The 11,474-nt window shown below is 48.6% G+C and overlaps 1 protein-coding gene across 6 annotated transcripts in view; it reads left to right on the plus strand.

The window, feature by feature from the left end:
• usp32 (ubiquitin specific peptidase 32) overlaps nt 1-7,933 on the plus strand; it is a 78,271-nt gene extending 70,338 nt beyond the window's left edge. For all 6 annotated transcript variants that reach the window (XM_038304595.1, XM_038304597.1, XM_038304598.1 and 3 more), the window contains 3 exons: nt 4,661-5,097; nt 5,178-5,270; nt 5,806-7,933. In XM_038304595.1, the coding sequence (XP_038160523.1) occupies nt 4,661-5,097; nt 5,178-5,270; nt 5,806-5,979 (704 nt within the window). In that variant the 3' untranslated portion in view covers nt 5,980-7,933. The remainder of the gene's footprint in view (nt 1-4,660; nt 5,098-5,177; nt 5,271-5,805) is intronic.
• The last annotated feature ends 3,541 nt before the right edge of the window (nt 7,934-11,474 follow it).

The following is an 11,474-nucleotide window of genomic DNA, read 5'->3' on the forward strand; positions in this document are numbered from 1 at the left end:
CTAGCAGCCGGTAGTGGACTAGCAGCCATAGTTGACTAGCAGCCGGTAGTGGACTAGCAGCCGGTAGTTGACTAGAAGCCGGTAGTTGACTAGCAGCCGGTAGTCAACTAGCAGCCGGTAGGTGACTAGCAGCCGGTAGGTGACTAGCAGCCGGTAGTTGACTAGCAGCCGGTAGTGGACTAGCAGCCGGTAGTTGACTAGCAGCCGGTAGTTGACTAGCAGCCGGTATGGACCCACAAACCGGAGTGGGAAATAAGGGAGGGCCCGGGAGTGGAAAAGCACCGGGAGTGGACCCACAGCCGGGAGTTGACAGCACCGGGAGTGGGGCTGGCAGCCCTAAAATGGACTGGGGCCGGTATGGACTAGGGACCGGGGAATTGAATAGCAGCCTTAGTCGACAGCACCAAGTCGACTAGCAGCCCTAGTCGACCCAAAAAAACCCGGGAGTTGACTAGAAGCCCCTAGTTGACTACAGCCGGGAATTGCCCAGCAGCCGTAGTCAACTCCAGCCATAGTTGACTAAAAACAGCCGGGGGGAGGGGACTAGCAGCCCCGGGAGTTGACTAGCACCGGGGTTTTTGACCCAGCAGCCGGGAGATACTAAAGCCGGTAGTGGACTTTGCAAACCCCCCTAGTGGACTAGGCAAACCGGGAGGGGACAAACAGCCGGTTTGGTGACTAGCCCGCCGGGAGGGTACTACACCGGTAGTGGACTAGGCCCGCCGGGAGTGGGGGAAAAAAGCACCGGGAGTGGGCAGAAGCCGGGAGGTTTACTAAAAGCCGGTAGTTGACTAGAAAAAACCCCCCCTAGTTGACTTTTAAAACCATAGTTTACTAGCACCGGTAAAATTTACTAAAGCCCTAGTTTGACTAGCCCGCCGGGAATTGACTAAACCATAGTTTACTAGCAGCCGGGAGTGACTCCAGCCGGGAGGGGGGACTAGCACCGGTAGGGACTAGCAGCCCCTAGTTTGACTAGCCCGCCGGGAGTTACTAGAAAACCCCCGGGAGTTGAAATAAAGCCGGTTGTTGCTAGCCCGCCGTTTGTTTACTAGAAGCCGGTTTTGACTAGCAGCCCCGGGAATTGACTAAACGCCGTGTCAACAGCAGCCATAGTTTACTAGCAGGGCCGGTATGGAAAATAGCAGCCGGGAGTTACCTTTGCAGCCGGTGTTGACTAGCAACCCGGGTTTTTGGGCTAAAAAACCCCCGGAAATGGACAGCGGGGCCGGGTAGTGGACTAGCAGCCGGTAGGTGACCCAGCAGCCCGGGAGGTGGGCTACAGCCGGTAGGGGACTAGCAGCCCGGGAGTGGGGCAGCACCGGGAGTTTACAGCAGCCGGGAGGGAACCCAGCAAACCGGGAGTGGGCTAGCAGCCCCGGGAGTGGAACCCAGCACCGGTAGTGGGCTACAGCCGGGAGTTTGACTAGCAGCCGTAAATTACCCGGCAAGCCGGTAGTGGACTGGCAGCCGGTAGTGGACTGGCAGCCGGTAGTGGACTAGCAGCCGGTAATTGACTAGCAGCCTTAGTCGACTAGCGCCCCTATCGACAAACAGCCCAAAAAGCACTAGAAAAACCCTAGTTGACTAGAAGCCATAGTTTACTAGCAGGGCCCTAAAATTTCCCACCCGCCGAATTTAACTAGCAAGCCATAGTTTTATAGCAGCCGGTAGTGGACTACACCCCCGGGAGTTTGACAAACAGGGCCGGTTTTTTTTTTTTAGCAGCCGGTAGATGACTAGAACCGGTAGGGGGACTAGCACCCGGGAGTGGAAATAGCAGCCGGTAGGGGACAAAGCAGCCCTAGGTGACCCAGCAGCCCCTTTGGAAACTACAGCCGGGAGTGGACTAGCACCGGGAGTGGGCTAGCAGCCGGAAAGGACTAAACACCGGTATGGACTAGCACCGGAAGGGGGCTAGCAGCCCAGGGGACTAGCAGCCGGGGAGTGGACTAGCAGCCGGTAGTGGGCTAGCAGCCCCTATCGACTAGCCCCCGTAGTCCCACTAGCAGCCGGTAGTTGACTAGAAAACCCCGGAGGGGGGGAACCCAGCACCCGGGAGTTAAATAGAAACCGTTAAATTGACTAGAACCAAAAGTTTACAGCAGCCGGTAAATTTACTAGCACCGGTTTAAATTTACTACACCCCTATCGACTAGCAGCCATTTGTTGACTAGCAAACCCCCTTTTGGTTGGGCTACAGCCGGTATTTGGAAAAAATAGCAGCCGGTAGTGGGGCTAGCCCGCCTAGTCGGGCTAGCAGCCCGGAAATCCCACTAGCAGCCAAGGGCGACACAGCCGGTAGTCGACTAGGGAACCGGTAAAATGACTACAGCCGGTAGTTTTACTAGAAACCGGGTTTTGGGGACTAGAAGCCATAGTTTTACTAGCACCGGTTTAAATTTACCCAGCAGCCGGTAATTTTAAATAGCACCGTTAAATTACTAGCCCGGCCCTAGGTCCCACTAGCAGCCGTAGTTTGACTAGCAGGGCCGGGAGGTGACTAACAGCCGGGTAGGGGGGCTACACCGTAGGGGACAAACACCGGAAAATGGACTAGCTGGCCGGTAGGGGACTAGCAGCCGGTAGTGGACTAGCAGCCGGTAGGTGACTAGCAGCCGGTTTGTGGGACTAGCAGCCGTTAATTGACTACAGCCGGTAGGGGACCCAGCAGCCGGGAAAGGGGACTAACAGCCGGTATGTGACTAGCAGCCTTTATTGGGCTAGCAGCCGGTAGGTGAAATAGCAGCCCCCGGGAGGGACAAACCGCCGGTTTAATTGGGGCTACAGCCGGGAAGTGGGCTACAGCCGGTAGGGGACTAGCAGGGCCGGGAGTTTGACTACAGCCCGGGAGTTGACTAGCACCGGTATGGACTAGCACCCGGGGAAATGGGGCAAACAGGGCCCCTTGTCGACAGGGACCGTAGTCCCACTACAGGGCCGGGAGTCCCACTAGAACCGGTAGGTGACTACAGCCGGGAGTTGACTAAAACCCGGGGGGGGGACCTAAAGCCATAGTTGACTAGGGAGCCGGTAATTGACTACAGCCCCAAATTTACTAGCCCCGCCCCTAGTCCCACTAGCAACCGGAAAATCGACTACAGCCGGTAGGTGACTACAGCCGATAGGTGACTAGGGAGCCGGGAGGTGACTTTGCAGCCGGGAAAGGGGACTAGCCCGGTATTTGGGCTAGCAGCCGGTAGTGGGCCCAGCAGCCGGGAGTTGACTAGGGAAACCCGGGAGTTTACTAGCAGCCGGTAGTGGACCCAGCAGCCGGATTGAAATAGAAGCCATAGTTGACTAGCAAAGGGTAATTGACTAGAAGCCATAGTTGGGCTACAGCCGGTAGTGGAACCCCCCCCCAGCAGCCGGGATTTTTTCTACAGGGCCCGGGGAGGTGACAGCAGCCTGTAGGTGACCCAGCAACCCGTAAAGGGGAAATTTGCAGCCGGGATGGGGCAAACAGCCAGTTTACTAGCAGCCGGAGGGGCTAGCAAACCCGGGAGTTGCTAGCAGCCGGTAGTTTTACTACAAACCGGGAGTTTGGGCTAGCACCCGGGAGTTTTACTAAAAAAGCCATAGTTTTACTAGTCAGCCGCAAATTTACTAGAAGCCCCTATTGAAATAAACAGCCGGTATTGGACTACACCGGTAGGGGAATGCAGCCGGTAGGGGACTAGCAGCCGGTAGTGGACTAGCAGCCGGTAAAGGGGACTAAACAGCCGTAGTGGGGCTAGCAGCCGGTAGTTGACTTTTGGGGAGCCCCGGGAGTTTGGGCCCAGCAGCCGGTAGTTTTACTAGCACCGGGAGTTGACTAGCGCCGGTAGTGGACTGCAGCCGGGAGGTACTAGCAGCCGGTAGTGGACTGCAGCCCCGGGAGTGGAAATAGCAGCCGTAGTGGACTACAGCCGGTAGGTGACAAGCAGCCCGGGAGGGGGACTAGCAGCCGTTGTGGGCTAAAACACCATTTGTTGACTAAACAGCCGGTAGTGGAAATAGCAGCCATAGTTGACAGCAGCCGTAGTTGGAACTACCAGGGGATAGTTGACTAGCAGCCGGTAGGTGACTAGCAGCCGGTAGTTGACTAGCAGCCGGTAGTTGACTAGCAGCCGGTAGTGGACTAGCAGCCATAGTTGACTAGCAGCATCCAGTCTGTCCAGGTCAGCTGTAGTGATGGTAAACAGTCCATTGAGTCGTTGACAAACATTTAACTCTGGATCAAAGACGGACCTTAAATCAGGATCAGAGGCTTAATCCAGTTAATATAACTTTGTTCCCTGAATGATCGACTGATTCGCTTCTTTTCATTAAACTGATGTTTCTAACAGATTCCTGATATTTTTCGGTTAATTCATGAAACATGTTTTGATTTCTTCCATTTCGATGATTAAAATAACTCTATGATTGTAAATGTTTAGTAAACATGGCCAGTGGATGGGAGGCGGCCATGCAGGACCTCCATGTCATCCAGTCTGTCTGTAAAAACAAGCTTGAATTAAAAACAAGAAAATAATAAATGGATCCAATAGTTTTTGCGGCTCTACAGCAGCTGAAGGTTATTCCCCCCCTAACTCCAACATGCTGTGAAGGTTAAAGGTCAGTAAGGTGGCGGCTGATTGGGCGACGCTAACCACATTCACCCACCTTTGCTTTCCCACAGCCTCTCCCGCCTCCAGCAGGAGATCAGCACCTTCTCTCAGCCGGAACAGCAGCCCCTCTGGTAGCCCAAAGTCTAGCGGTCGCCGGCCGGGCCGGCTACGGCTGCCCCAGCTCGGCAGCAAGCACCGGCTGTCCAGCAGCAAGGAGAACTTAGACGGCGCGGCGTCCTCTGAAGCCGACGGAGCGCCGCAGACAGACGCAGAGGCAGGAGTCACAGCAGCAGCTGCAGGGCCCCTTTCTTCAGGCGACCCCATGGCATCGGAGTCGTCCTGCGGCACCGAGGCGTCCAGCAGCCACTTTGATGTCATCCTGGTGAACGGAGACAGCAACGGGATGGGATCGGACTGCAGCATAGAGAGCAACGCGGAGCCAGAGGGTTCGCTGCTTCAGCACCGAGACATGTGTCTGGATCCCCTCTACAACCTCTATGCAATATCAGTCAGTAACCGCAGCTCGTTCACAGCCTTTTAAACAGCCAGGAAACAGCCTGTCAATAAGCTTTTCCATCTGCTTCTCAGTGTCATTCAGGAATCATGGGAGGAGGCCACTATGTGACGTACGCCAAGAACCCCAACGACAAGTGGTACTGTTACAATGACAGCAGCTGCAAGGTAAGCAAACGCCAACATTGGTTTCTGCAGCCGTGACCTCTGACCCCAAACGCTACATCCCTTCCTCTAAGGCTGTGTCCCGATGTCCGCCCTAACCCCTATGTAGTGGTTACGCCATTTTAATGGGTGTCCAAACGTCTGCTGGATGAAAATGTAGTGGATTCAAAATTTCCCACAATGCAACTTGAAAAGTAGTGATCATCCATGTTCACTGGAAGAGCAGATATATCCCAGAATGCTTTGCAAGAGCTCTCCTCGCAAAGCACTTTTGGATTTCAGGTTTTACAGCAGCGACAAATAAAGATGGCGCAGGCACCCTGCGGGGAGGCGGAGTCACGTGGCCATCAGGGAGCGAAACGTAGTGACCACCTGTCTGAGCGCTGAGTTAGCCCACTAACTAGTGATGGAGGAGTCAGAGGTCAGAGGTTAGGGCGGACGTTAGGACACAGCCTATCTGCAGCACCATCCCAGCAGCCACCACCGTGCTTTGATTGGAGGCCTTTCTTTCTAACATTTAGCGGATCTGTTTCAACAGGAAGTCCATTCTGAGGAGATCGACACAGACTCCGCCTACATCCTGTTCTACGAGCAGCAAGGAGTCGACTACTCCCAGTTCCTGCCCAAGATTGACGGCAAAAAGATGGCCGACACCAGTAGCATGGATGAGGACTTTGAGTCTGACTATAAGAAGTACTGCGTCCTCCAGTGAGCGCGTTCTCTCCGTCAGCACTGAATCCGCGCCTGCTTTCAGCGCCGGCCGCCAACGGCTACCAGCCGGCGGTTCTGTCTGCCTATAGGGAGGCATCGCAGCACTTTTTACTCAGCCCAGAATCTAGCTTAGTCAGACCCCCCCCTTAAATCTGCATTTGTGTATTTTTGCCATAATAAACCTGATGTATGCAGATGTGGCCAGATGATGATGATGATGATGATGATGTTTGTGACCTGAGAGGAGGAAGAAGACGACGGGCTCCGGGTTTGAAGGCTGATGATTGGATCCAGAAGAAGATGGAAACGCCACCATGTCTGCTGGTGTCACATTTGGCGGCAAACTGGTTCCTGATCCGGAGCGTTGGGAACCGGGAGCTGCTTTTCACAGCGATGATGAGTCATCAGGGTAAAGGTCACATGCTACCTCATCGCCTCCCATCACACCGCAGCTGGAGCCTCTCAAACAGTGTTAACGACAAACATTGGGGTCCTTCCATTGTAGGAGAGACCAGGTACTGACATTTCAGACCCCCCCCCCCCCCCGTAGTTTAATCCCAGAGCTGCCAAATCTGAGCGGTGGTTTGGAAGCTGGTTTGATTTTGGAAAGGTGCCATGATTTCAGAAATAATAACTTAAATGTGTTCGGTATTCGTTCCTGACTTTTTTTGTGTGTTTTATAAGATTAGTTTTATTTTTGTAAACAGAATATTTCTGTTAAGGCAGATCTTTTTAGATCAGGCATATCTGAGGCCACGCCTACAGGAAGTGGGCTTCTCTTTGCACCTTAGGTCCCTGCTGTCACTTTACACCACTTTGATCACTAAATCCTCAAACCTGGAACATTTAGGCCGAAAACGTTAAGCTGCCAAAGATTTTATCCGTGCTTTTATTGTTCTCCATTGGAAACGTTTAGCAGCGAAACCTTCCTGATGCTGAGGTGACGCCATGCAGGAGAGACGCGTCCTGCAGTAAACGAACGATTGTTGGGAGGTTTCCGTTTAGCATCGGGATGCAGAACAAACCTTCTACGGCTCATTAATCCCATTTCAAATAATCTGAGATGTTCAGATGAATGGTTGACCTGCCGTCAGCGTGCCGATGAGCTCCCACTTCATCCTTTCTTTCTCTCTTTGACTCAAGCAGGAAGTCGTCTTAAATAGCAGCTGGTTGCCTGCTAGTTGCCCCCCCCCCCTGAAGCCGGCTGTGGTACAGTCTGGCAGCAGGTGATCTCTGTCAGGATGAAGCTCCCTGCGTCATTTCAAGTGAGTGTGAGCAAAAAGCTGAAATGCTTCCTGCTCGGATTCTGATGGATTTTTCTGTGCGCCCCCCCCTCCCGCGGTTTGAATTATTCTGGATGTATTTGGTTGAGCTTGTGTGTTTTGAACATGTGCTGAAAGCTGCTGCTCCTCCGCCGCTCTGCCTTTACGCTGAGCTGATGATGACCTCCGCTGTGAAGCGTCACTCGCTCAGATCTGATCAGATGAAAACCCATTTTCTGCCGTAGCGTTCGTCTCCCGGCTCCAAGCGCGTCGGCTGTTTGTTCTTCTCCCTCCTGTAGCTCAAACCTCGTTAGTTTCAGCACAACCTTCAGACACCGAACGACGAGCCTAGCAGCCGGCGCCCCCCTCCCTGGATAAGCATGTTGGCAGGCGGGGCGATCTACTACTGAACTGTCTGTGTTTGTAGCCTCTTTTTATTTAAGGTCCGTGTGGTCGGATCAGAACCCGACTCATTAATTTAATGAACTTTTTGTAAGGTGTTTGTTGAAACAAAATGACATTGCACTGACATGAAAACGTGTACATAAAGTGTTTTTTGTAAATACGCCAATGAAAACTGTGTATTTGAATATGACCTGTACAAAATATTGTACCTGTAGTTGTATATGGAGTGAAACTGTTGATCTGTAACAGAATAACCTTCAAATTAAACTCTGCTGATGAAACATCAAACACAAATGACTTTTCTTTGTCCTCCAAATCCTGCAGCATCTCTGCACACATCTTCCTCTCCTTTAGTTCCTCTTCCTCCACCTCATCCTTTTAAAGGAAAAGTCGCTCAAATTCAGAATTCAAACTTCTGAAAGTTCTTTAAATGTGAAATGATTCCATCCTGTTCAATAAATGATCAGTGTTTTTAACTCAGAGTAATTTTCATGTGAATGTGTTTTACTGGAGGCATCCATGTTTGTCAAAGAACACTACTGCCACCTACTGGTTAGTGACATTGTCACGGTGCGGTATCGGCTGTTGATCAAGTCCCAGTGCTGTATCTCAGAGGTCTTCAACATTTTCCAGGCCAAGGACCCCAAACTGATGTCTAGATGGAGCGGGGACCCCCTAATTATTTTTATTGTATTAAATTGTGTTATATCAAACTGGTCCTATATGTAACGAAAGTAATTTCTCGGTGGGATTATTAAAGTATTTCTGATTCTGATTCCTGGTTGTATCGGGTGTTGTGAATGAATCGGTTCCCAGCTTGAAAGAACTCCTGCACTGCAAAAAAATTCTACAAATGAGTAAAAATGTTTTAAAATAAGTGTATTCACCCTTAATGTAAGCCGGAACATAAGATGATCTGCGAATTAAATGAGGATTTTTACCCTTGAAATAAGAGACTTTAGTTGTTTTTTCTTATTTTAAATGTTAATGGTCTTATTCCATTGGCAAAGTGTCTGCTCAATTTAAGAAAAAAATCCACTTATTTTAAGAAATAATTACTAAATTAGATTAACAGTTTTTGCAGTGTGTGTGTCTCTGAATGTGAGCATTGATGACTGAAAGACATCTTCTGCCTCCATTTATCTGTTTACTACAGTCTCTTGGATTCGTGTTCATGTGGATTTAAAGACATTTAATTAGTGGAAAAAATTGCAGAGGGAAAAAAAAAAAAGTCTAATCAACCAAAACTTTCGTGACCCCCATGCAGAACCTCCGTGGACCCCCTAGGGGTCACGGACCCCCTGTTGAAGACCTCCCCTGTATCTGGTGTTTGTCACAACGCGCTATTATCTAAGTCATCTTGAAAACATTCTTCTTCCAAATGTTGGCTACATATTACGGGTTTTTTCTCTGGCCAGAAGTTCGATGGCAAATCCTCCCTCTTCAAGTTGGCGATCCAACAATGATTCCAGCTTCCAAAAACGTACAATTCAGTCATAGATATGATTCCTTCCAGATATCACCACACCCCCCACCCCATCACAGAGGAACGAAGCTCCTACCCGCTCCAGCCGGTGAACAATACCTCCTTAACGACCGACCTTCAGAATCATAGACAGGTTTCAGTTATTACAGGCTAACGATTACAGGCCCACTCATCGGTTACCATTTGCATGTTTCCAAGCGATACAAGGCTTTGTCTATAAAGACTCAAACTCACTGCGGATCCAGACATTAGAATTGAGAAAGCTTCCTGGAGAGGTGGAGAAACGTCTTCAAATCTGGGAAACCAAGTCCAAGGATTATTTTTGAACTTTTACGGAAAGAGGTATTACTTATTATGGCAAAAATGGCCGCTCCTGGACTCGGTGATCACCACGAAAATTATTGTTTTTATTCTTTTACTGATTAACACAAAAGTCATTAAATTACTGCAAACATTTTAGTTTTAGGTCTAAATAATGATTCACTGATCATTCCTCACTGACCAGACTTTTCCTTTAAAGATTACACCCCCCCCCCACCATAACCTTATAGAAATTGTTTATTTCTATAAGGTTATGGTGAGAAGAACGGAATCTGATGATAAAAATTCTCTGCTTTGGACATGTAGAAATCTTTTCTTTTACAACAAAAAAATCTGTTTTCTATCGATAAATTAAACAAGTGGGACACATTTATTTTTAATCAATGAGTTAAATAAACAACTGAATAAAATTAAACGATCATGGGAAGATGAGGAAACCTCAGCGAGCATCTCTGCTGATGTCACTCCTACCTCAGAGGTCAAAGGTCAGCTACGTTGGTGTCAAACTTTGATTTTGATGTCGTTTTTGCAAAAAGTAAAAGATTTGCAGAACAATTGATATGATTAATTTTCTTTTTTAAATTGGTTTCAAGTAGGTCATTGAAATTATTCAGGTGTGTCGGATAAGGTGGTGTTGATGTGAGAGGCCGTGTCCATCCTTCAGGAATCGAACCCTCGGCTTCAGCGTCTTCCACCTGAACTTGGTGAAATTAGACCCTCTGATCAGCAGTTTTCTCCCTTTTTCACCTCATTGGGGATAAAAACCAGCTTCTCAGCAGGTGGTTGATTACTGCAGGAACCATCCAGCCATTTTCTGTCACGCTTTATCCCAGGTGGGGTGGTGAGGGGGGGCCGGTGCCTATCGGGTCCACCTTGGACAGGTATCCAGCTGTGCTGTGGTCAAGACCACATAACCGGAGACCGAGTCAGGACCAAGACCAGCGCCAGTATGTGACAATAAAATGTGAAACATGATCAAAATCATTAAAATTGATCTAAAAGACCCACATTCACATAACAACACCTAGATATTTAACACACAGAACTGGAATAAACATTAACATCTTTATTTAGTACTTGTGTGTAGTAATCACAGAATTTCAAACAATTAATCAAAATAGTATTTTCTCTGCCTTTCATGAACAGTACAAACATTTATGTTGTTTTTAAATGTGCTATTTCAAAACAATGTGCAAATTTACTTAAAAAAAGCCAATCATTTCTCTTGTTTCTCTCATATACAGATTAAAGCTATATCATATAACTTTTCTTAAATCTATCTCTGTCACCAAGTTGTGAAAATATGTTATGAGATAATTTGTTGAAAAAAATAGATTGATCTCCTTCACTTCCTCCCTGAGCTACTAACATCTGCAGAAATACAAACCCCACTGAAATACAAAGAGCACAGAAGCCTGATTGACTTCTGTCAGTTCTGAGACCCTGTTGCTGAATCAGATGGTTTGTTTTTGACCAAGCGGCGTATTTCTCTAGTTAGCACTGGGAACATAGAGAAAAGGCAGAAGTGCTCAATATTTTCACAGCTTGTCGGTCTCATAACATACTGTACCAACATAATGACCTAAACATGTACGTAGCTTACCTTTCTTTGTGCTTTCTGTCAAGGTGTCGATGAAAGTTGGACGTAGTCCCTACCTCTGATAGTGAAGCACTGCAGAACTTACATTACGCTGTATGCTTTTTTCTCAGTGTTGCTTTTTACAAATATATTCTTTGTGATTTAATTAGTCCAATTTTATAATCGATAATTTGGCCGACATCTTATCCCGTTCTCAGACAACCACTTGTGACTTTCAATCAAAGTGCTGCAGCCCGCATGCAGGTGAAAGGGGGTGGGCGGGACAGCGGTAAAAAAAAAAAAAAACATGCATTCACCAATGAGACAGGTTAAAGGTTGGGTTTGAATCCAAGCATCCAATAAAAAGAAGGATCTTAAAGAAACTGATAATATTCCGATGATTAGCGTGATTTCCACAGTTGTGGTCTTGACCGGTCTTGAAA

Source organism: Cyprinodon tularosa, unplaced genomic scaffold, assembly GCF_016077235.1.
Source record: "Cyprinodon tularosa strain WSP-4 unplaced genomic scaffold, ASM1607723v1 ctg539, whole genome shotgun sequence".
In the NCBI taxonomy this organism is placed as follows: domain Eukaryota; kingdom Metazoa; phylum Chordata; class Actinopteri; order Cyprinodontiformes; family Cyprinodontidae; genus Cyprinodon; species Cyprinodon tularosa.